At 52.4% G+C, this 24191-nt stretch overlaps 10 protein-coding genes across 10 annotated transcripts; 5 read left to right on the top strand and 5 right to left on the bottom strand.

Annotated features, from left to right (window-relative positions):
• Positions 1–579: 579 nt before the first annotated feature.
• Positions 580–1397, top strand: N7539_002081 (putative exosome complex subunit Rrp46; the record flags this gene model as incomplete). The annotated part of the gene is made up of 2 exons (XM_056931684.1): positions 580–915; positions 984–1397. The coding sequence occupies 2 exons, from the start codon at positions 580–582 to the stop codon at positions 1395–1397; spliced, it is 750 nt and encodes a 249-aa protein (XP_056793715.1).
• A 1896-nt stretch (positions 1398–3293) lies between these two features.
• Positions 3294–5255, top strand: N7539_002080 (putative NAD+ kinase Utr1; the record flags this gene model as incomplete). Its single annotated transcript, XM_056931683.1, has 1 exon — positions 3294–5255. One exon carries the CDS (start codon positions 3294–3296, stop codon positions 5253–5255), a length of 1962 nt encoding a protein of 653 aa, XP_056793714.1.
• Positions 5256–6590: 1335 nt separating this feature from the next.
• N7539_002079 (GAF domain-containing protein) lies at positions 6591–7925 on the bottom strand (the record flags this gene model as incomplete). Its single annotated transcript, XM_056931682.1, has 4 exons — positions 6591–6701; positions 6845–7241; positions 7589–7698; positions 7923–7925. 4 exons carry the CDS (start codon positions 7923–7925, stop codon positions 6591–6593), a joined length of 621 nt encoding a protein of 206 aa, XP_056793713.1.
• Positions 7926–9029: 1104 nt separating this feature from the next.
• Positions 9030–9744, bottom strand: N7539_002078 (uncharacterized protein; the record flags this gene model as incomplete). Its single annotated transcript, XM_056931681.1, has 2 exons — positions 9030–9457; positions 9549–9744. 2 exons carry the CDS (start codon positions 9742–9744, stop codon positions 9030–9032), a joined length of 624 nt encoding a protein of 207 aa, XP_056793712.1.
• Positions 9745–11819: 2075 nt separating this feature from the next.
• Positions 11820–12155, bottom strand: N7539_002077 (uncharacterized protein; the record flags this gene model as incomplete). Its single annotated transcript, XM_056931680.1, has 1 exon — positions 11820–12155. The coding sequence occupies one exon, from the start codon at positions 12153–12155 to the stop codon at positions 11820–11822; it is 336 nt and encodes a 111-aa protein (XP_056793711.1).
• A 63-nt stretch (positions 12156–12218) lies between these two features.
• N7539_002076 (uncharacterized protein) lies at positions 12219–13118 on the bottom strand (the record flags this gene model as incomplete). The annotated part of the gene is made up of 1 exon (XM_056931679.1): positions 12219–13118. One exon carries the CDS (start codon positions 13116–13118, stop codon positions 12219–12221), a length of 900 nt encoding a protein of 299 aa, XP_056793710.1.
• Positions 13119–13471: 353 nt separating this feature from the next.
• Positions 13472–13740, bottom strand: N7539_002075 (uncharacterized protein; the record flags this gene model as incomplete). Its single annotated transcript, XM_056931678.1, has 2 exons — positions 13472–13572; positions 13656–13740. The coding sequence occupies 2 exons, from the start codon at positions 13738–13740 to the stop codon at positions 13472–13474; spliced, it is 186 nt and encodes a 61-aa protein (XP_056793709.1).
• Positions 13741–15911: 2171 nt separating this feature from the next.
• Positions 15912–16809, top strand: N7539_002074 (uncharacterized protein; the record flags this gene model as incomplete). Its single annotated transcript, XM_056931677.1, has 2 exons — positions 15912–16377; positions 16490–16809. 2 exons carry the CDS (start codon positions 15912–15914, stop codon positions 16807–16809), a joined length of 786 nt encoding a protein of 261 aa, XP_056793708.1.
• A 1801-nt stretch (positions 16810–18610) lies between these two features.
• On the top strand, positions 18611–18934 carry N7539_002073 (uncharacterized protein; the record flags this gene model as incomplete). The annotated part of the gene is made up of 1 exon (XM_056931676.1): positions 18611–18934. One exon carries the CDS (start codon positions 18611–18613, stop codon positions 18932–18934), a length of 324 nt encoding a protein of 107 aa, XP_056793707.1.
• Positions 18935–22852: 3918 nt separating this feature from the next.
• Positions 22853–24121, top strand: N7539_002072 (uncharacterized protein; the record flags this gene model as incomplete). Its single annotated transcript, XM_056931675.1, has 1 exon — positions 22853–24121. One exon carries the CDS (start codon positions 22853–22855, stop codon positions 24119–24121), a length of 1269 nt encoding a protein of 422 aa, XP_056793706.1.
• Positions 24122–24191: the final 70 nt, after the last annotated feature.

Genomic DNA, 24191 nt, shown 5'->3' with positions numbered 1-24191 from the left:
CAAGTCCAGACTCGGTAGTCGCTCTGCCGGCAGTCGGATGTTCGGCCATATGAGTGAGATCGATGCCAGTCGGATATTGGAGTACATTCAGTCTTGGTCCTAGGACACTGATAAGAAAAGTATTTGACATCCGTTGCCAAGATGATCATCAAAAGACTCCGTGCTCAGCGCATGGTGATCAAGATCAACGACTCCTTGAATGTTTCTGTACATGATCCAAATCAAAACAAAGAGATGTCCACAGAGATGAACCTCGTTCGTACTCTTACCTCAGGTAGTAAGTTAACTAGTTACTAGTAGTCACTTAGAACTTAATAAGTTACGGCTGTCCTAACTAACTCACAGTCTCACACTCTCGTGGTTTCCGATCTGTCCGCCAATCAGCGCATGTGGGGCCCGCGGTCGACGAAAAATCGCGAGAGCTTCTTTCACGACGCTGCTAGGCCATATGCTTCCCCATCCTCTCTACGCACCACGAGCAAGACAGACACTCGCTCTCCGTCTCGATAATCGAACTCCGGCCAAAGAAAACATCCCCCTTGGCTTTCTTTCCCACTCGAACTCTCATTCTCCACCACGATGGTCGGCCCAACTGCGTCCCTTTCCAACCTGAGCCGTGCCGATGGCTCGGCCTCCTTCAAGTGTCCCACAACAGGCTACAAGATCCTAGGCTCGGTCAACGCCCCAGTTGAGCTTCCCGGACGTCGCGACGCTCTGAAGCCGGAGGAAGCGACCGTGGAAGTTTTCATCAAGCCTGGAAACACTACTGCCGGAGTGGGGGAGCGATATGTGGAAGGCATCATTCGGACGATGCTCCAAAAGCTGATTCTGGGCCGCGAACGAGGCTTCCCCCGTCGTGGTGTGGTGATCACTTTGGCCATCGTCGGTGGTGGTGCGATTGCGCGAGGAGATTCGGTAAGCAGATGGCTCGGCATTCTGATGCCCACCTCTACGTGATGTACTGACTAAATGGATGGCGACAGTACCTCACCTTGCTGCCCTCATTACTTCACACTTCCTTACTCGCCTTGCTCTCTGGGGCCGTGCCCATGTCCATGACCTATTCCACCGCGTTAGTGGCCGTCTCCAAATCCAACGTCATCATCAGCAACCCCACCCTTGTGGAAGCCAAGGCAGCTTCCTCCTTGCACGTGCTGGCCTTTTCCTCCAAAGGCCACCTCCTTCTGAATGAGAGTCAGGGCCGCTTCGACTTTGATACCTGGAAGACCGTACAGCAGTGTGCCCATGCCCTGTGTCGGGGCGTCGACTTGCCTGAAGTAGACGGAGACATTGCCATGGAGGCCCAAGGCGACTCCGGCACTGCGGAGGGCTTTGTCCGTGAGACTGTGGAGAATCATTTGTATCGCGATTACGCGTGGAAAATCGACACCGAGTGAATATTTGTCTCTGGCGATCACATTCCGAGGCTCTCCAGCATACAGAGGGTTGATGTTGGAACGCCTTGACCACCCTTCGGCTACGAGTCCGGCGACCGCATCTGAGGCCTTCATGAAACAAATCGGATTACGTCAAGTGCGGAAACCCCAGTGAAACTGGGAATTTCCCATATCAACGGTGCACCGGGCAGGCTTTGCTCGAGATCAGAGGAACATTGACTGCCTTGTTCACCGCGACAATGGAACTCCTGAGGGGGGGGGGAAGGAGAGTCGTTCCTCGGTCTCACTATTTCCAACAACAAACGAGCAAAGTACTGGGACATGGGGCTACAAAGAGGCGTTTCTGATTCGAGTTAAGCCTTCCGGGCTTTGTCGCCATCATACACAGGGGCGAATGGGTGTTACAGAGATCAGGTGACGACTAGACGTCGACTCGCCGAGTCCGCCGAGGTGGCAGTTTGAGACCTCGATCGTTTCCTATTTGGCTTGGACAGTGCCGTGCTCAAGCCTCCCGATGTACGAGCGGTGCATCATCCGATTGAGGCCTTGTGCAGCTTATCCTCGACGCACCCAAAAATAGACATCAAATAGACCGTTCAATGGAAAAGCACTTACGTGAGTTAGCGAAGCATCTAGCTTCCACCTGAGATTACCCAACGCCAAGGTAGACAACTGAACTGAGTCTTGTTTACCACTGTCAAGGTCGTATTTCCTCCCTTGGTACCTAAGCGTAGACCAGTAAATAAGGTCCTTGCCCAGGTCTCTACAACGGACTTGTCTGAGGAATCTAGTGGTCACTTCACTCAGCATAGAGGCTGTACCCGTACGGCGACGATCACTTCAGTCAGGCATTATTCCACGAATGGCGGCTACGTTGCAGTGCAGCAGGATCTCTCAATGCTTGTCTGGCCAGTGTAGCATGTGCAGCATGATGCTGGACATCGAAGCTGAATCCTGCAAATGCTCCTAGCCTCGGTCTCTCGAAGCAATGAAAAATTATTGTGGCATTCGCGAATGTGGGTGGTAAAATGATTCACGTCCTTCTTATGCACGCTAAGTAGTCAGTACTGTCATTGCTTGAACAGCTGCTACCGCATGCAGTTGTTGGGATGTGAACTGATCGCGATCTGGATCCTGACCTGCCACGACTTGGTACTTCACGACAACAACGACGACGGCAGTCCTATTTCCTGGGGGGGGGTTTCCAGCCCCAGAATGAGGCCGATTCCCCCGTCATTGCCAGTCGGTGTTGATTTGAGTTATCTGGCTCTCCACTGGGGACTTTATCCGACGAATGCCTATTGGGGCTTCGACCTTCTCGAAAATGCCAATCTTGGGCGAGTCGGTCCTTACGCAGCTAATCAGCTACCGTGAAGGTTACTGCGGCCGGCAATCTCACTACACGAGGAAGCCACTGAAGAACCACGGTCGATGTTGGTGGAACTGGGCGGCCGGATGAAACTATCTTCTGTAAGTGTACCGCACTCGCTCGAAATTCCACGACTCTCCTAAACTGGGTCGTCGAGCGATTGCTCCCAGGATCGGGACAGATGACATCCAACCTGGCTTTGTCTCTCCTCAATGAGTGTCGCGCGCCTGGTAGTTCATCCGAAGGAGGTGCTGATTACTCTGTCTGACATGCAGACCACCGAATCATGCATGACCAGACAAGAACTGGGTTATTGATAACTTGATATTATCAGGATTGCGAAAGGGGCCCGCCCGTCGCGGTTTGATCACTTTTTAGACCTTCCGCAATCCCCGTTACGTCCGCGAGCCGGCTTCCGTGCTGGTTAGCGGTGCTTCCGCGACTCCCACGTCTTTGCATCCTCGCTGCCCGTTATCATCCTGCCAGATCACCGTTCTCTCCCACGAACGACGATTCTGTTTCATCTCATGGCATCGTCGACTAGGAACGGTCGCCAACCCGACTTGCCTGTGACACAGCCTGCCTCGTCCGTCCATCTCCCTGCCGTCAACACCGTCAACACCGTCACGGCCGAGGCCAGCTCTAGCGCAAGTGCCCCACCTCGACCGTCTCGAACGAGCTCGGCGACCGTCAGCGCGGCGCTCCTGCGCGACTATGCTCTGCACATAGAGCCATCGCAAACACACCACGAAATGTCCTTGCACGAAACCGCTCCCCAGACAGTCGACGATCCGACGTGTTGTGCTCTGAAGAGCGGTCCACCGACCGAGGAAGCTGCGGGCGTACAGCTGGCACCCTCGAACCTTCGGCGTTTCCACCAAAAGTCCATCGGCGGACCTCGGTCATTATCTACAGACTGTATACCCAGGCAGACCATCATGAAAGCCTTGGCTTCGCGCCCCTGTCTGCCCAGCAACAGCTCCAATCCAGGCTTCACCAATCCTTGGGCCAGTCTCATACCCACGAACACGACGACGACGGAAGCAGCAGCTTCCGCAACGTCATCAGAGGAGAGAGAGCGCCGAAGTAGCAACGCCTCCTCTCGAAAGCTATCAAATGCGTTGTCAAGTCTACAGATCAGTGGATATTTGGAACGATCCCCTTCGACCGCGCGGTTGATGCTCCAGACTCCGTGTTATTTCCATCAGCGTTTCGATGACGCTGTGAATATCAAGAAGGTGCTGGAGGAGATCGCGGATGATGAGTGGTTGTCGCATTCCCGTCTGGTGCAGACGGCAACGGGTGTTCGTGAAGTCTCTAAGCAACTACAGCGTCGGCCCATCAAACGCGCCGTGAGAACGATCATGATCGTGACCAAGGCACGAGACAATAGTCTAGTACATCTGACCCGTCAAGTGGCGGAGTGGCTGCTGGTAACCCCGCGATATGGAAACGATCTTGGGATCAATGTATACGTCGATGCGAAATTGCGGAATTCAAAACGATTTGACGCCGCGGATCTCATTGAGAAGGAGCCGCGATTTGCTCAAATGCTCCGTTTCTGGACCCCCGATCTCTGCTGGACATCCCCGGAAAAATTCGACTTGGTCCTGACGCTCGGGGGTGACGGCACTGTTCTGTTCACCTCCTGGTTGTTCCAGCGTGTGGTGCCGCCAGTGTTGTGCTTCTCGCTAGGAAGTCTCGGCTTCTTGACCAACTTTGAATTCGCCGAGTACAAGACTCATCTCAATGCCGTCATGGGCGATGTTGGCATGCGGGTCAATCTACGCATGCGGTTCACATGCACTGTCTTTCGGAAAGACCGAAGTAAGGGAGCTGAAGCTGATGCTGTAGAAGAAGGGGAGCAATTCGAGGTCTTGAACGAATTGGTGATCGATCGAGGCCCGTCCCCGTATGTCTCGAATCTCGAGCTGTACGCCGATAATGAGCTTCTGACCGTCGTGCAAGCCGACGGTTGCATCTTTTCCACTCCCACTGGGTCCACTGCATATTCCTTGTCCGCTGGCGGCTCGCTCATGCACCCATCCATTCCTGGCATCCTTCTGACTCCCATCTGTCCTCATACTCTCTCCTTCCGCCCCATGGTTCTCTCCGACTCCCACCTCTTGCGCATTGCCGTTCCCAATGCCTCTCGATCTACAGCCTATTGCTCCTTTGACGGCAAGGGCCGCGTTGAGCTTCGACAGGGCGACTATGTCACCGTCGAAGCCAGCCAGTACCCATTCCCGACCGTGGTCTCTGACAGCGGCGAGTGGTTCACCAGCGTTCAACGAGCCCTTCGTTGGAATACACGCGGTGCTGTGCAAAAAAGCTGGGATGGCGGAGACGGGGCCGACGCGGAAGATGACTGGGACATTGACACTGATGCTGGACTCACCGGTACAGACAGTGGACTTGGTCCCAGTGAGGACGGAGACTCTGTCTCGCCCAATCCAATGCGGCGCCAGATGAGTCTCTTGAACATGTGATATGTGATTTGTTCCAGTCAAAGTGTACATATGCATTGCTCAGCCACTTGCGCCGCCCTCGCGCTGCAAATCTCATCCACACATGAAATATGGAGTCGCATGTCTCTGAACTTCCAAGCAGAGGCCCAAAGCTGCCGCGACCAAATTTGCTACATTCTGCAACTCATTCTCCGGCAACATCATCTTCTTCCTTCTTTCTCTTGTTTTCTTCCCCACATTGAATCATTCCATCGGTGTTCTAGAATTATTGAGCGGTCATTACATACATGTATCTTTTTTTTCCTTTTCCCATGAACGGATATGCATCATTTTGCTTTTCTCTATCTATTTCTCTTCCCTATTCAACTATCCCCTACCTCCCTTTAGCTCTTTCCCAGGCACACACTTGGCTTGGATCCGGGACCGGACAAAGTCCTCTCGTTGCTCGAATAGAGGGGGAAATCATCATACAGTCGCTACCTGGCGTGGGGACGCACAACCCCACATGGTCTTTACACCCTTACACCCTTACCCCCCTAAGGCTAGCAAGAGACGAAGCCTGGTTTCACACACCGAACAAATTCCTTCCTTTCTATATTGAAGAATGCAGATCGCATGGCCTCATTCCCAAAATCGTGCTCAATGTCAAACCTATCAAGCTGTTTTTCCGGCTCATTATAAAGTCTACTCGAGTACACGCTCACTGGGACAGTGATACGGAAGTTATCTTTGATCGTGGAGCCTCCCCGTACTGCTGTGTTCCAGTTCTTGATGGATTATCGTTGCTTGAACTGGAAAGACTCACTCGAGTGTGCTTGGCTAGTGTGCACGCCTTATCGACATGCAATTGAATCTATGCGGTGGGTAAGTGTCAAGAGGTCAGAAAGACCAGTCTACAGCTGAGCATCACTTAGAAGAAAAAAGGGAGCAAAGTCCAGCAGTACCAACCATGTCAAATTTGTCACTCCAGTATGGAAACACCCGCAAGGTTTTCAATCAATAATGAGGAGGAGATAGAAGATGCAGTCGAGACCTGGAGAAAAGACTTCCCAGGCACATATCCACCAGAGTCACGTCGTTCCCACGGGCGATCACTGAAACGGAAGCGAGGGAGGAAATCTCTAATCAAAAGAGGAAAGAAAAAGAAAATGAAAAGAAAAGACAACTTTTTATCACGCGTTTCCCACACATAAAGACGCCATCGGTAGCCTTGTCAAGTGCTTTTTTTTTCTGGCGTTATTCTTCATCAAGACAGTCGTGTCGAAGTCATCTGGTCATGACACTTGGTTCTTTGCGATCGCGGTCGAACAGATATAATCCCGACCATATACTTTGCGCTCTGCAGACAGATGTTGTTCACCAGTCACAGCTCTCGGCAAGGAGCTCGGCGAGTTGCTCCAGATATTGCTGGTCTTCCTCATCAAAGCCTGATGGGAGTGTGCAATCGATATCGATGATGGCAACGGTCTAAAGAAGAGAAAGAAATAGAAGTGAGCACTGTTGATGTTCTGGACGATCGCGCCGAGAAAGTGAATGGATAACGAAGGACAGCAGCTGACAGTCACAAAAGGAAAAGACAACACGGCCCTTAAGCAGGAAAAGATACATACCTCTCCACGGATGATGATGGGGACCACAATTTCACTCCGACTATCGGCATCACAGGCAATATGACCCGGGAATTTCATCACATCAGGGACAATGACCGTCTTCTGGTTGGCCGCAGCGGTACCACAGACCCCCTTTCCGAAGCGAATCTGCTGGCAGGCGGGCTTGCCGTGGAAGGGACCCAGCAACAAGATTTGATCTTCGGGGTGGGCGTAAGTCGTTGAGATGGTTACACCACCGAATCCTGGTGCGCCGGGCAGCGGAGGCGAGGAGACGGGCGAGGCGAGGGCGGGGAACTTGTCATCACGAATGTAGAAACCGGTCCAGTTGACGGCCGAAGATGGGGACGGAAGAGCGGCGTAGGCGTGCCAGAGAAGGGAAGAGATGTTGGACAGGTTGCTAAAGCGCAATGCGAAGAAAAGCCATCAATGTCAATTTCCAGTTCAATGAATTGTCTTGCTCGCCGTGTCAGTCAAGGCGGAGCGAGTTGCTGCGCAATTCGGAGGTGATGATAGTCTTGAGGACATCCTGAGGTCATGTGCGAAGGAGGGATGGCGTAGAGCGTGCTCACCTGACCTGAAATGGTGACACCGAGTTAGCTTCGCATTGCCTATTCGGGGGGGTTGACTGATCCAGCAAGATCCATTCACGGCATCGAAGATATGGGCGTGGCAGATCGAGAAGATGATTGGGAGGGTTGTCTGTATACCCATCCATCCTCATCCAAAGCTCGCGCGCATATTCACACACTTACCCAATTGCGTTGGCCGTCGAGAAGACCTTTAGCTTGGTCCAGGAGTTGTGAATAGACCTCGGCTTTGGTCTTGCCCCAGAAATAGGAGGAATCGGCGTGAGGCTAGCGATGTGGAGAACCAGGTCAGCTTTGAAGTTGTCTCCATGCGGTTCGTTTTCCCATCTCTTCGTCTCCGACCCATCTGACAGTAGAGGCAAGGCACTCGGCAGTTGAACTCGCTGTCGCGCAGGGCTGCCAAGACACTGGCAGTGGCTGGCCAGCTGCATCTTATCTGTGCCCTCTCCCCGCAGCCAAGCCAGTGAGCGATGCAAGAATTGTCAACATACCATTGTGTTGGGTGGAGAAGACTCGACAAAAGAATGAAGACGAAATAGGTCAATGGCGCGATTGCGCGGTTGTGTTGCGGGATTGGATCGAGGCAGAGGTCTCTTTTAAGGTGGTCCAGAGATCCTCCACGACGAGCGCGCGGAATTGAGTGACGGGCAGATCCACCGGCGGAACGCAATCAAGCCACTCGAAAGGGAAAGGAACCCCCAAGAAGGCGAAGTCCAGGTCGGAGTATGGGAGGGGAAAAAAATAACATTACTTAACTTAGTACTGAAGTTGCTACTGACTACTGAGTGCTGACGGCCCCGAAAAGGAAATTCTCTCTTGACGACCTTGCAACCGTCAATCTCCGTCACACTTTGATTCCTCTCGCTCTCAGGATCATTATTTTGACATTTGCCTCATTCCCTTGATCCAATAATTCCGGCTCATGGAACTTGATCTCGTCGGTACGCCCGAGACAGGGTTGCCCGACATATTTCGAATCCGGATTGACTTTCCCAGCTGATGCAGAGTGCAAACTACGTGACCAACCGGCGCTTTCCCGGCGAGGCAATCGGCCGCCGGGTCGGGGACTGTCGCCTGCATCTCAAGTTCAAGTTGATCAACGGCTGCGGTTGTGTGCGCGACTAGCGCATCTGGTGTGTCTGACGGCGGTCCATGAACAATGATGATTTTCAAGTTTCGTTCAAAATGGGACTTTGGTCGACCCCCGCTCTTGGACAACCTTAAAGCGCCGCCCCCTCTTTTCGTCGCTGTTCGTGATGGGCAAAAGCCAACAAAAAAGTTTCTTGGGACCGAATGCCTCTTCGGTCTGTTCTTGAGGACGAGATCTGGCCAGCAATATCAGACCCGGCCAAACTCTGGAGCTGTTGAGCCGTCCAGCTGCTCCGGACTGTTCTCGTAACGGAAAGTCTAAAGCACTTTCGAGGTAATTTGGATCGGGACATGTCCATAGCTTTCTTCCCCGTTGACGAGGGTACACCACGGCACCACCATCACGAGGGCAGAGGATGATCTTACCGATTTGCGGCAGAACCTTCTAGCGATCTAGAATATTTGTTTGTCCCCGCGAGCTGCGTCGTTACCGCGCGCATCCATCCTCATCATTCGCCCGGATGGCGAACGGCGATAGAAAGTGATCGGCCGCGAACTGAACTGGGGACTGTCCTCGCCGCAGTTCCCCCCTCAAGATCGCTTGCCGGGGATTGGTCATACCGCAACAGAAGACGAATGCCAAGGATCTCGTTACCGGAGCTCGAAGCGACGGTTGCCGCCCGTCGGCGGGACTCGTTGTAGTGGAAATGCTTCTGAACCAGGTGCTGGACAAATCCAAGCATCTCGGCATGCAGAGGGCTCCGAATCTTCCACCACGACCATCGTCGAAGACGATCCAAGGTCGCCGGGGTCTGCCATTGCCACGATGGCGTGTATGACTCTAGGTGCCAAGAGTGGCAAGCCACGTCGGCACCCTTGGACTGATAGAAGTCATCTTGTATGTGAATCTCATCGGGATTGATGCGAACGATGGGGCCTGGTCATCTTGGTGGTCAGTTGCCGCCATCCGGCCCGAATTGCGCTCATTGCGATTGCAATCGCAACCGAGGAATTGCAACACTACTGACCATAAATTTGATGCATTCGATCAATCTCCTCGTCATAACTGGTGCAGCTCCATGCGATCCAGAAGACTTCGTAGAGGCCTGTCACCGCGGCCAGACGGGGGCCGGGCACTTTCTTGAGCGGGTGGACGAGGAGTCGGTAGAGTGCAATGATCAGACAACCGGCCAGGGTGCTTCCAAGGAGAAACCACACAATCATGATTGAGAGAGGTGATGCCGACCTCGGTATGGAGTAGCCGGCGAGCCCTCTTGAGACTACTAGAAGCAAAAGTGCTTTAGAGAGTCTTGCAAATGGGAATCGATCAGTGCCACGAGCCGATCTTTGGGTTTTGTGGTTTGAAGAAGTCGCCCAGGAGCTTTCAATTGTAGAGTCCTGGAGGCTTATAAGATCTTTTTTGTCTCCGCACGAGCTCGTCTACTACCTTCCAGTTTCCGTTCGAGCACTCCATAAATGCACTAATACTACTACACTACTACTGTGTGTGCTTCCCAATTTTCGCTTCCCATTCACCGACACTAGAACCAAAAGGAACGCGGGATGCGAACGGGCTGGGAGGGCTGCAAGGAATAAGCCCCCCCGGCCCCGCGGCCTCTTCCCTGACCTCTTTCCCCGGAGGCTCAGAGGTCGTCTGGCGATCACAGGCGAACCGTCATTCTCACCGGGGGTTCTCCCATTCTCATGCTTCCGAGTTGGTTTTTTCATTTTCTTTCCACAAAGACATAAAAAAAAGAAGTACTACGCAGTACGCAGTACGCACTCAGACTTTCGAGAAAGGGAGAGAGGGTGAAGACTCCCCGATTGGTTGGTTTCTAGAGACTACTTACTAGTATAGTAGTAGTAACTACCCACTTGAGGTAAGTATCTGACCGCTTAAAATCCGTTTTCTCTCCAGTAGAACTGAACACTAGAGTCTGCACACTTTTACTTGAACAAGCATACACAAGGGTGGGGAATTGAGTCGAATGACGGTAGAAAGTCTATGACCATGATCGGGGGCAGGGTTCAAGAGTGCAGCAGTGAAGCATCACTCTTACCATGGACAAGAACCTGGACCTTAGCAATCATTAATGTGAGCCTGACTTTATACAACGTTGAATGTTGATCCGCAAGCATAGTCAATGTTGAAGGTAGTAGTACTAGATAACTAAAAGATGGTAAGTTGGTCGGTACCTAGACTCGGTACTAGTAGGCTGAGGGGCTCTAGCTCATGATATCAATAGTAAGGTGCCCAAGACAGCTGACCGCTTACCAAGATACTACTGACTCACTGAGTAACTTCTCTCGAATGTTCCACGTCCAAAGTACACCGTAGAACCGGAGTATGACCCTGCGACTGTCACTGCGGTGTGCCCTACTGCGTATTGCGGGGGAGGACCCCAGCCCATCGGCGGCCGGGCCTCCAGCTCCACTTTCAAATCGGTAGAGAATGAGACCGGCCACGGTGTATGGGCCTTATGGGCCTTATGGGCCTTGCTACCTTACTCCCGGCCGAAGTAGCACCGACGGGAGTCACTACTACTGGTCGATCCCTTGAGTTGGGCATACCTTACCGCATCGTCGGAGGACTAGACCGCTACTTGATGTGGCGCTTGACGGGGTATGTCGATTGTCCACTGGTCCACTGGTTCACTGGTGGTTAGGGAACTAACTAGTATTTGGTAATTAGTTGGTTAACTAACTAGTGTTACTGAGTTATTAATACAAAGGTGGAGCATCCCATTTTTAGCTCCGGAGCCCGAACTAGGTAGATTACTAGATTCACAACACGAACAAGTCAGTATCACAATCCACTTATCCAGTGATTCCGGTCACTACTGTCGAGACTGTCGACTATCGAGTATCGAGTGATGCGGATGGATCACGATGTCTGACCTCGTACATGGTAGTATAGCATAGACTATAACTGAGATGCCTTCGACTGTCAGTCGAGGGGGGTAATACCACCCTTGACTTTTTGATAATCCAATCTCACTGGAACAGGTTGGGAAGGTGTGCGTACTCCGTGCTACTTGATTTTACCTAGTCAAGCAGTTTGTTATGTCTTACGAACTACGTAAAGGTGCTGGGAGTATTTTCTCATGGTCCACTTGACATGCGTCTTGAAGATGGAGCTCCACTCCAGCGTTGATCTCATAGATTCCAATACGACGACCACTACCACCCTGACGAATGGTCAAACCTCAATCTCGCAATCGGGCAGATAGGCAGACAGGCAGTTAGGCACATAGGCACTGATTCATTGACCCTTACGTCCCTCGCTCCCCGAATACACATCAGCGCCCTGTGCAGCATGAACATCCCGCATCGTGCTGCTCTGTCCCATCAAATAACTCAGAGTCCCGGGGCCCGGCAAAATTCCGCGGACCAGTCGTGAACCAGGCGATGATACTGATGAGACCAATGATACCAACTGCAGCACTAGTGTAATTCATTATGGATTCGGTGACGGGTGAAGTACTGGGGAAGTTGAACGTGATGGACGCGAATAGGAGGAAGAGCAGTCCGATGCAGTTGAGACCGATCGATATTGGGGTGAATAGTGCAAAGGGGCCCTTGGGCGTGGTGACGTGGCCGGTGAAGTATCCGACAAGGCGGCTGAACAAAGCCATTGCGTAAGAGAGATCTGTATGTTGTTTTGGCGGAGAAGAGCAGATGATGAGCACGTGCTAGCATCAGCCATAGCGGATAGATGGATAGGGATTTGCAGGACAAAGAAAGAAGAGGTGGTACTTCCAGAAGCCCGCCGTCGAAATTGAGACGACCGTCGGCAAGCCAGTGACAGTGCCAAACTCGATGGCGCCCAGAGCCAGTTGAACTGCCAAGGTAAGGAAGACGGCGTTCACGGGGACCTGGCTCTTTCTCTCCACCTTGCTGCAAGTGGGAGAAAAGGGCAGCCCGTGGTCACGAGCAAAAGCAAAAGTGGACCGAGATCCCTCTGCAAGAATGTTGACTCCAGCGACGGTCACGATCACTGCAATCAAACTGGCGAGAATACAGGTGGCAACTTTGCTCCCCGTGGAATCGTCCATGATCTGAATGACGGGAACTCCAGTACTGCTCTGTGCAGTGGCGGCAATGTCGCCGATGCAAAAGCACAGAGTGAGAGAGAAAGCAAACCCAGTGACCGTACCAAGGCACACGGCAAGGATGATCGTCTTGGGGGCCTCTGTGGTAGCCGAATTCATCTCCTCCGTCATGTGCGATGGTCCATCGTAGCAGCACATGCCGAAACACGCCTGCAGGATGCCAACGATCGCCGTCACGGCTGTTCCAAGGCCCGCGGTGTCTTTGGAAGTCTTGAAACACAAACGATACGGACTGCTTGTGATCGTTGAGGTCGTGGCGAGCAGAGTCACTGTGATGATGACAAAGGAGGGCACGTTCCAGATCAAGATGAACTTGGAGATCTTATGCAGCAGGTAAGAGACCCAAAGATTCACGCCGGCAGAAAGGAATGCCACACAGTAGGCTAACAGGACTGTATGCCATCTCTCAATGATATATGCAGGGTAGACCACATTTGCCATTCCAAGAAAGAAATTGGATGCGATGGAGTTGTTCGTGGCGCCCATCGCGAGGAGGCCTACCGTGGAAAATCCACAGTTATACACGGTTCTAGACGATCCCTCGAAATGGATGGAAGAATGCAAATCGAGTGGGTATGCTCGATCTTACCTATGAGAGTGGTGTACGACAAACCTCGAGCGAATCGAGGAGGTGCCGGGGCAGCCACTCAAGAGTATTGACCTTTGGCAACAGGATACATAGAGCACATCTCTGCCATAGGAATGGCAACGACCAAGGTAAGTAGACTGACGCTGATGAAAGCGAAGATCATGACCGGCGGACCTCCTGATGTCACGCCGACGATGAAGACTCCACTGAGTGCGGTCCATCTAGTAACAATGGGCGATCCGAAGCTGTATCACTTGGCGGCGTGCTCAAGGAAAATACAGGTGACTGACGATGTGACAACACTGAAGCTGAAACCGATCATAGACAATAAACCAAATGATCGCTTCAGCTCTGAGAAGTGATTAAGAGTCAGCCTTGAAGAACAGCCAGAACAAATTGTCACAAAGAAGCTTGAGTCAGAACATGGTGTGTACCTTGCTCATGACCTAGATTTTCTAGACGACCGTCCTCATCAGTCATATCTCCAAACACCTCCAACCTCTTCTGATTCTCTGCCATGGCTCCAACCAGCGTCGTATCTGCGTTATCATATAACTAAGAGAAGAGAAGTTCACCCTTGTGACATCTTGAGCGCAGTCTCCATGCATTGAAGAATCCGATGGTGGCGTTGACCCTCGTCCTCGAGGCGGTTCATTATCAAGTCGCCTTGATTCATAATGCAGTAACCCCATCTCCAACACCTTCCCGATATTGAAGAAAGTTGAGATTTACTTACTTATCGTAGAGATAAGGAACGATAGGCTCCCCGGATTTCCCAATCGAGAAGGTCTGCGCGACAGCACGAGACACTAGTCGGTCCTCTTTGGCTGGTGCAGAAACTTGATAGGCACTTCAACTGCCATTTTGCGGGGGTAACGTGCCCATCCACGACGAGGTTTGATAGCTGATTAATTGCGCAGCCGAGCCGATCATTGAATCAGGTAGTTGATGCAATAGAAAGAAGAATCTATGCAGCACTACTGCAGCCTATCAGTCGCATTGCTTCCTAAAAGAAGGTTTCGGGATTTTTGAGGTCCCCAGCACAGCGATCGGCCTTGTCAAACCGTCTCATCCAAATTCCATGCGATGACGGATTGAGGAGCATTCAAGTGTCTAGGGGTTGGCGCAGTTCATGAATCAGGCTTATCACCACCATCGCGTAGACGGAAACTAGAATACTAGATCGTATTTCCGTTGGAGGCACTAGGCACAGACCTCGTTCCCCGATTCGAATTCATGAGGGTCAACTTTGTCGACTAGCCTCGATCACAGACTCAACATGAGGAACACTGCGAGTTAACAGGAGCATTTGATAGCACCATATTTCATGATGCAGAAGCGACGAACAGTGTACCCTTTCCTCCGGGACCGAGCCTTTCAAAACCTATACATCTTGCAAAGAGCAAGATGACGACGACCCGGGAAAAGTCCCTCTGGCGAAAAGTGATTCGCCATAGCAGATCCAATTCGTGTGGTTTGAGAAAGCTTGCTGGTTCCAGCCATCACAACTCTATTTTTTGCACTAGAATAGTAGAGTAGGATATGAATTGGCAGGATGGTCTCATTTTTGAGGATTAAGATTGTTCACAGCTACCACACACGGAAAGAGGGGAGTAGTCCGGGTCAGGACTCAGTCCGACAGTAGTAGTAGTTCACTACTGCTATTCCAGTGGACACTGGCTAGTAGCTACTAGCCTACTAATCTCCCCCGATCTCGGAAGTCGGACAGACTCTGGCCGAAGCGACGGACGAAGCATTGACCAATATGGAAATAGGGTCTAGGGCTTCGGATGGGAAACGTCCGAGCAGGTGATCGAGTGGTGCGGCCTCAGATCTTATCTCCTGTAGCCTGGCCCGGAATGGGAGGAGTAAGGGGGGACGGGACGGGACGGTACTCGAGATCGATTCAGTCGGCAGTGGATGGCGGACGGGGCCCTTTGCGACGCTTCATGCATGGCCAAGTGGGCTGTCTTGGGGCTTGGCCGGAACCCCTGCTTTCCGGAGGAGACCAGACCAGGCTGAGTAAGGAGTGGTTTCTGCCTGTATGGCAGTCGTTGGTCAATGGCAGTACATATGTACACTCAGGTACAGTATGGTCGCCAAGTCGCGTTTCTACATGTGATCATGAAGCATTGGTGTTTAGTCTGTTCAATACTGTCTAGTTTCCAATTCCTGTTCAGTGCTGGCAATGGTTTCGTCGAGGCAATTCACTTGGGTACTTTGCTTTGGTTCTTCCAAAGTGTAACCATGAAGATCATCCATAGGTAGTTCCATAGTGTAACCAGTATTCACTTTGTATCTCCTTCCCCCCCCCCAGTCTGACACTCTCTTCCCGTCTGACACTCTCTTCCCGTCTGACAACACGGTCGGACAACAGATGAACAGACCACCTCCCGGAAGGGCCAATGGCCGAGGGCACGCAATGGTGCTTGTATAGAGCTCCAGCTACCTTTTGGTCGGGGGCACTTAGAACCAAGTTCCCGCAGTCAACGTGGCCACCTCAAAAGGGGGTCGGGTCCAGCGTGAGAAGGTGGAAGCATATATAAACTAAACGGCCCCGGGCTTTCAATCGCCCATCATCAAATCCAGCAAAAGATCTTTCCATCACCGGCGAGCTCACCTTTCCAAGGCCCACCGCACCTCTTCCAGACACCTCACACATTCCTGGCCCTCCTTGTACACTCAACACCATGTCGGAACAACTTCTCGCAGGCAAGACGTGTCTCGTCACAGGTGGAGCAGGCGGCCTAGGCAAAGCTATCGCCACGCATTTCCTCGACGCGGGCGCCAACGTGGTCATCTGCGATATTCACGAGGAACGACTGCAAGAGACTGCGAAGGAACTCTCTCCGAAGGGCCCCTTCCGCGCCATCAAGTCCGACATCACCCAGGCCGAGGAGCGGAAAAACTTGTTTGATTCACTGATTCAAGACTTCGGCAAGATCGACGTGTTGGTGAATAATGCAGGAATCATGGACCAGTTTGATCCCGTGGGCGATGTGAGCCTCGAACAGTGGGATCGAGTCATTGCGCTCAATTTGACGGCGCCGATGGTCTTGAGCCAGATGGCGGTACAGAATATGTTGCAGCAAACAAAGCCTGATGGACGCATCATCAATATCGTTTCTGTGGCGGGTCAAGCTGGTTGGGCTGCTGGTATGTTGAATTGCTGCTTGCTGCAATTTCGTTCCCGTCATATGATGTTGCTGGCAGTTCTTGTTTGACATCAGAACCGAAAGATCCTTTGCTAATCAACAAATACACTTAGGTGCGGCCTATACCGCCAGTAAGCATGGTCTCGTGGGCCTGACCAAGAACACAGCCGCGTTCTATGGCAACAAGGGCATTCGCTGTAACGCTTTGATGATGGGTGCGATGCAAACCAACATTGCCGATGTGTTCAAGACAGGCATGAATATGGAGGGTTACCAAAGAATGAATGCCGTCTACGAAGCCGTTCAAGCCCCCGCGTGCGACCTGAACGAGGTTGCCGGATTCTGTACAAATTTGACCTATGGCAAGGGGTCCAGCGTGATTAACGGGGCTTGTATTGCTCTCGACAATGGCTGGACCGCAGTTGTTGGTTGAGCATGGAGATGCTGAAGCTTGGATGAATTGTGAATATCCTTTGATTTTCGTATTTGATTGTTTTTTTTTCTGGTTCATTTTGAGTCGCTTTGATATCTCAAGCCTCGATGGGAACGAACGGAAAAGAAGAGAAGCTATCTGTGTGCCGCGGTGATAAATATAGATCTCTTTCTCTTCGAATAATTTTGTTTCCGCAACCTCAGCGAGAACGCGCACCACCTTTCTTTGTATATGGACGCGGTGGCTAGTTTGCTTTGGGTCGATATGATTCCGACGGCTTCTTCATGTAGCTTTGGCCATTCGGCACCGCGTGGCTGTGGACTTGATCGGGACCTGCATGAGAGGTTGTTATGCTTGGTCCATGAGGACTAAATCGCAAGACTCCATTGTGATTCTGGACGCACTCGGAAAGATTCACCTAAGATCCATCCATTCGACAAATCAGAAAGTGGGCATCCACAAATTCTCCATATCGCATCGAAACCTACCGACGCACACTGATGCACACCATCATGGTCGTTCAACTCCGCATGCAGCCAGGCCCCCTTTCCAGGTCCCTCTAGCGAGAGTCGAATGCCAGTAGCGCTGTGGGCGAAGCTGTGCCCTCCCCAGAAAAACGCGCCTATTCATAAGTAAAGGATCTGTTAATCTACACGACTCAACCGGATACCTCTAAAGCTAAATCCTGCTGTGCCAAGATCGAGCAGCAACACTTTGTACAGACCGTTTTCGTTGCCCAGACAGTGATTCAGATCGAGCTGGGAGAATGACCAGGTGCCATTTGGACGTTCGCAGCGACAGCACAGGGTGTGTTGTTGCCTGAGGTTGATGTTGACTGAATTCTTGTGGAATGCCATCATCTCTGTACGTGGTCAGGCCGAGGTGGGAAAACGTTGATGGTTTTCCAGCACGTCTGGAAGCTGGTGATCGGGAGATGAACTCAACTGGAACTATTGGGTGCACACCACAAGGTGAACCGGGTTATCCCATCTCGCCTCCTCTTTGTCGCTGATCTGGTGCCCTTCCGCCATTGCCTAGCTTAGCACACCGAATATGAGTTCATCATGATCTGATCCAATGTGACGATATGAGAACGTCAGATCGCATTTGTACAGCAACGATACACCATGTCTCAACAAGACCCACGATTTCTTTCTGAAGTGCTACTACCGATGAAGGACATTGGAACTTTGCTATAAAAGCGTTGCCTATCAGACCCCCTCGAGCCCAGAAGCCCATAAAGTGACCGGACAACGCTTCCGTTGGCCCTTGCCGAAGGACAGCACCGAGCGCATGACTTGAGTAAAGAGGTTCTGAACCGCTGCCGTTCGAGCACATGGCATCACACGTACTTTGAGTCCGTGGCTCATCCTATGTGACATCCGTCCGGCTCTGAGACCATCCGCTAAATTGTGAAATGCTTCCTCAGGGCTCTGCTCCGCGTATTAAGCACCGCGAGCAAAGTGTGTGTAGAAAGGTCGCTCACGAGACGATTCCCACAGGTTGATGACTGTTCACGTTTTGAAAGTTCAACGAGAGGCATCCATGAAACGTAATCAGGAGGCGCGAGTCGACATTTTCTCAGCAGGATGTTCGACGACGGTCGCAAAAGAGTGCGACTAGGTTCGGTGCCTGTCTGGATCATGAACTTCCGTTGCAGTGTATGAAAGCTCCCGTCGGCCTCGGAGCGTACGGATGGCTGCAGCCATCGATCGACGTGAACAGTCGACAGAGTGCAGTCCCAACTACATCTAAGATAGGTTTCTTCAGCATCCCTTGGCCACTGGAGGCATAGTTCTCAATGAGGAGTGGAGACCCGCAGAATCGCGTTGCATACTCCACACTCAGTGGACATGGACGACGTCCAAGCTACCCCGAACGCTCTCAGCTGATCTATCAGAGCAAGGAAATCCTCGACAGTGATCCAGATCAGGCTTTCGAATCAAGAGTTGCTGTCTGCTGCCGTGGTCGTCAGGTTCCTGTATCCATGTCTCATTCTGCCAAGCTCAGCCTCTTCCACCACCCTATCACGCTGGCTATCACCATCTTCCAAGTGACCATTTCCTCGCCCCTCGAGAAGCCAGTGGAGTCATATTGGATGTCTCGACTAGTGCAGAACTGGTAGTCGTGAGTCACTCGGTCGACAGATGACTGCAGGTAGTGCTCGCATGGTGTGTTGCATCTGAGCTCTCCTCTCGCCGCGACTAGTGTCGCTTGAAAGGGGAGGACGTCTGTAGAGAATCCCCGGTAGATCTGTTGATTGGGGGGGGAAAGATCCCCCCGATGATCCCGGGGTCCCAAAGAAGATAGATGTGTGTCGGAAACCAAATCCACTGGCCGTTCAGTAGGTGGTGGATACTAGCTAGTAGCTAGAAGCTAACTTACTAGTGAGTAGTTACACCCGCCAAAGCTTTCCCCATGTAACCAAAAAGAGCATACCCGCTGCAGTACGCAGGGGTCTGGAGAGGGGACGGTGCAAGAGGGAAGAGGGACGGGACGCTCAGACGCAGGATCGATATGCACGCCATGAAGACCATCCTTGCCACACCTTCTCGGCCACGGATGCGCATGTATATCAATACATGCAGCCGAGATCATGCACATCATCTTCAAAGGTGGATGAGTACAGAGCCAGATCCAAACACCGTAGTTGAACCCCCTTCTACTGCCCGGTCGTAGTGGCGGAATCAAGATGCTCAATATGATCAGTCATGATCCATCATTAGGTAAATTGAACATCTGCCTTGTACTGTGCCTTGCCTTTGGAGGGTGAGAAAGGGAGAATATTGCAGCCTCAAGACATGACTCTGTCTCCTGCCTCTGTACCTCCTGACTCGTGCCAGACCGCAATCTGTGTGGCTTGAAGGCGCGGGAAGGTTCAGAACTTCCACCTTGTCACCCTCCACTCGTCTCAAGGCAGTCATCCCCCATCCGAGACAAGTCCATTCTTGCGCCACTCTCTTGATCTGGGATAGAACCCTCTCTGCCGAATCACAAGGGAAAGGTCAAAAAGAGCCCAGCACAAAAGAAGAAAAAGACCACGAAAAAAGCAACCATCGAGAAGCAAACGACCCTCGCAGCGGTCACACAAGACATTCGAGACTTCGTCAGCGATCTCAGCCACTCAAAGGCACCGCACAGATGATCGTGAGGATGTTAATAGGTGCCGATCCGGATTTGGGGATCGGAGGGAAGGTGGACGGGTCTAACTCTACGGGGGAGGGGCGGAAGAGGGTGAGCTCCTACTTGAAGCTTACGAAGTTGGAAAGGTGGATGGGGAACTGCCCTCTGGTCGGCTGATCGCCTGCGCTACCGTCTATCTCCGGGGCTCTCGTTGGTCCCAGACACTCCATCCGAGAGTCCATTTGAGTTGACCTGTGCGTACTCGGTGCCGTTCTGTGGCAGTCTAGGGCCCAAAGGGGTAATCGCCATCGGAGACAAGGTTCTTTGGAGCGACGATTGCGAGTTTGTCTACGCTTTCTGTTCGGATTCGCATCCACGGAGAGACGCTGATGGTGTCGTCGACGCAGCTGGAACAGTCCGAAGTCTAGGTAGGAAGGCTACATGTGTCCATGGCATGTCTTCCGTCTACACGTCTGTCCTTCTCCCGGGCCACGACGTCTAGACGGTGCCGTGATCACTACAGCCTGGATGATGTTCCAGGCATGATCCAGGTCACTCATGACTATCGTACCTGGTCTTCCGTTGTGATCGCTGCAGAAGACAGGATGGTTGAAGAATTCCCTGATGGTCCCGCACTCCCGTTGCCCGCGATTGGGGAGCTCGGGAGGACATGGATGATCCCATCTCAAGGACGTGATAGCAAGCACCACTCACACGCTCGGCCGATGCCTTGGAACGGGCAACTTCACGGTGGTCACCAGGCGACGCCGCGTGGAGTATGTCTTTGTGCAAAAGGAATCCCGGCAGCGTGTCGATAGGAGCTCCAATCTGCGTCCTGCTAGATCTCGCTCTCAACTCGTATTCGATCAGAGAGAGGCGAAGACGGGAATAGATCCCTCCGCTAGTCATCTTCCCAGTGACTGGGGGGGGGGGGGGGGGAGTTCCTGTTTCACAGGTGCCTGACCCACGCTGTATGCTACCTCTGACTTGCACCTTCCAACCTTGTACCCTGTACAAGTGTACAGTGGGATGCACGGTGGTTGTGGTCGGTACTGTCCAAAAGAAGGGCATGACCATCACCAGTACCTGGTACCTAACCACTGATAGTATCGATATCTGACACATGGACGATCGGACTCAATATTACATTATAGTAGTTACTTACTTTTCTTAGTTATAAACTCACCGTCATCCTCCCTCTATTCACTTCCTTCTCCCTTTTTTCTTTCTCTTTCGCCCTCCTTATCTTCATGCCTCGATCTCCTCAGTACATGACGTTGCTTCAGGCCCGACTACAATCCAGCAAGTTCCAGTATCCGACCGTCGGAGAGCTCGCTCGATTCTGAATAACACCAGGCCACACCTCAACGCGAGACAGATTTGACCCTGTTCACATTTGGCAATCATCCCCGGTCCACCGAGTCTCCGATCTATACGATTGGACTGTCTAGTAGAACTATTCCCAACCCTTGCGATCACGACTGCGGCGGACCGATAGCACTCCATCCACCTGTCATCCTTCCTGTATGCCATTCGCTGCGACCGAACAGGAGTTGAAACCAAGTCTCTCGCGAGGCAGCACCGAGTGCCTCCGACCTCCGTGGAGGATCGAAGGGAGCGGGTATTCCTGCCGAGCGGATACCTTGGTATCGATCTACTGTGAAGGAGGATCACCACCGATCTGACAGGCCCGTTCAACGGTCAGTTCCTTTTTTTTTTTTTTTTTTTTTTTTTTCGCTTCCATTTTCACTGTTTGTTTTTTGTCTCTGGAGCAAGTTCCCTAGATGTCTTCCACACTTCCAGTCTTGTGATACATTCCATGATCATTCAAATACCCGGCCGTTCATGGCTGGTACCTCTTTTTGCTTCATTGCCCTGATCGAAGAAGCCCCTGGCCATATGTTCACTGGCTCTGCAACCGATGCCATCCGCGGCGAACCGTGGCATGGTGGGCGCCTCCAGTGGAGCCTCAAGATTCTTGTGCATCGCGTTTGACGATCCACATCGGATGACTTCACGGGAGGACTGGATCATGACCCCTTTTGGGGTGCAGCTTTGCCTTGTTTTCTTTTCGGAGGCTTGCTGGCTCCGCCAAAGGGGGAGGTTTCACGATTACGATCCTCCCCTATTTGGTGCCGGCCCTGGTGGCTGTTCTCATATTTCCTCAATTTTTCCTCATCTCAAGTCCACACCGTTCCCGTGTCCCTTGCGAATGACGACATGCCGCTGAGGCGGCTGGTGGAGTCCCCCCGCAGGACTCTACAGTCGACGATGCATTAGCGACCCGAAAAAATGGATCAAATGACTAACTTCTTCAAGAGGACAGTGGGCAAAAAGAAAAAGCAAGAAAGAGAGGACAGGACAACGGAACAGAGACACCCAGAGAAAAGCACACGAGACCATGCGTCGCAAACAATTAAAGTCGGAGTCCACCTCCCCTTTCTCATACTCTTCGTCTTCTTCCGCTTCCCGATATCCCTCGTCATTGAGCAGCAATTCCGACTATTCTGACAGTAAGTAGAAGTGCGCTAGCTACCTTAGTCCATGTTTCTCGGTTTTTGCATATGGCGCGAGATGACTGGATCTGAATCTGGGAGTGATTATCTTCTTCTCTTTGACTTCACCCTCTTGTTTCTGTCAATGGTTCCTGCCAATTTCTCAGAATGCATCCGCGCTTCAATGCCTGTCATGTCCTGCGAATATCATTCGTCTACCGACGAGTTGGAGGGACTGTGCATGCGCATGGATGGAATCAGTTCTGTGGATAAAGCCCAGTCGGGTGCTTTCCCAAGGGCCTTGTCCCAGTCACTCACCTGCTCTGCATGCTATACCACTCGGTTGTGTACGACTTGCGAGGGTACTAGTGTACTTTGTTCCCTTGTGCCAACGTCCATACTCTGGACTACGGAGTCCTCCTTCCATGCCTGCCCCTCTACTGCAGAGACATTGGCTCATCTCCCCCTCCACCTGCTATCCCAATTTGTCCTGCTACATTCTTCCACGGAACACGTGTGACATTCCGTCACCTCTCATTCCCACCCAATTCTCCCCCCAACGGAACGGCTGTCTGACACGATTCACCCTTGCACTTTTAGGCGTCTTCTCCGGATCGCGCTCTCGTTCGTCCTCGTCCCAGCCGCGGGACCATTTAGACCATCTGATCCTCAAACACGGCTACCCCACTCCCGTGTCGCTGTCGTCCCTTCGGGATTTGACGGCTACTTCTTCTGCATATAATCCTCCCACCTCGACTCACCTGTCTTCTTCTCCTCATTCTCGTCCGCCGCCTCGACGGTCGGAGTCCATACCATTTGATCCGGTTGATGCTCTCACCCTCTCTGCCTCGTCCACGCGACCCATTCCCATTCCTCGGCGCCGCATTGAATCCGATTACGACGATCATCTTCCCGTGACCCCGCTGACCGGTCGCTTTGATCACGACGATTACATTGAAGATTGGGAGCGTGCCTCCTTGTCTGCACGGTCTCGACATTTGCGTTCTCCGCCGCCCTCCTCGCGGACTAACCGACATCGTTCGGCTCCTACTGCCGCCACTGTTGCTGCTCCCACTGCTGCTGCTCCTACTCCTTTTGCCGCTGCGGCTTCTACTTCCTCTCGACATCATTCGCACAGATATTCCAGCATGCGTGCCGATCACTCCCCATTTTATTCGCCGGTTGCGTCTCCAACCATGTCCCCTCGTCGTCCGAGCTCTCCACAGCCTCCACGCTCACGGGGTCAAAACACTCCCACCAAGGCCATTCCTGGTTTCTCTCTGGGCAGTCTCCCCCGATTCCATCCAGCAGTCTATCAATCGAAGCCCACCAGCCATGCCAGCTCGGGCCAGCCCCCTTCTCCGCGCCAGTCCCGGCACCCAGCATATCGCACATCGTCCGGGTCTCGCGACATGAACATGAAATGGCAGTACGGGACAACGCTCATGGATGCGGCCACACAAAGCCCCTCGGCACCTCGTCTGGACCCCTTACTGAGTCCGGGGCCCGTCACCCCGCTCGCCCTCGAATCGGCCGATTACTTGACTGCCGGCCATTCCGGGACGACCCCCCACGGTCTCCGTGACGGTGTCGGTCAGCACTCTAGCCCATCTGCGGATCTGGTGGACAAATTGATCACACGGGAGAACGAGAAGGCCCGACAGAAAAGCCGTCAGACGGCCAAGGGTCGGTGATGAACTCGTCCTCCCGCATTCTGCAACCCGACGTGCCGCAGTCGACCAAGTTCTGCTCGTTCTCGTTCCT

The sequence above is a fragment of the Penicillium diatomitis genome (genome assembly GCF_028827545.1).
Source record: "Penicillium diatomitis strain IBT 30728 chromosome Unknown utg000002l_segment0_segment0, whole genome shotgun sequence".
Taxonomy (NCBI): domain Eukaryota; kingdom Fungi; phylum Ascomycota; class Eurotiomycetes; order Eurotiales; family Aspergillaceae; genus Penicillium; species Penicillium diatomitis.
Note: the sequence above shows the minus strand (reverse complement) of the source record. Positions and strands in the feature narration are given on the sequence as shown.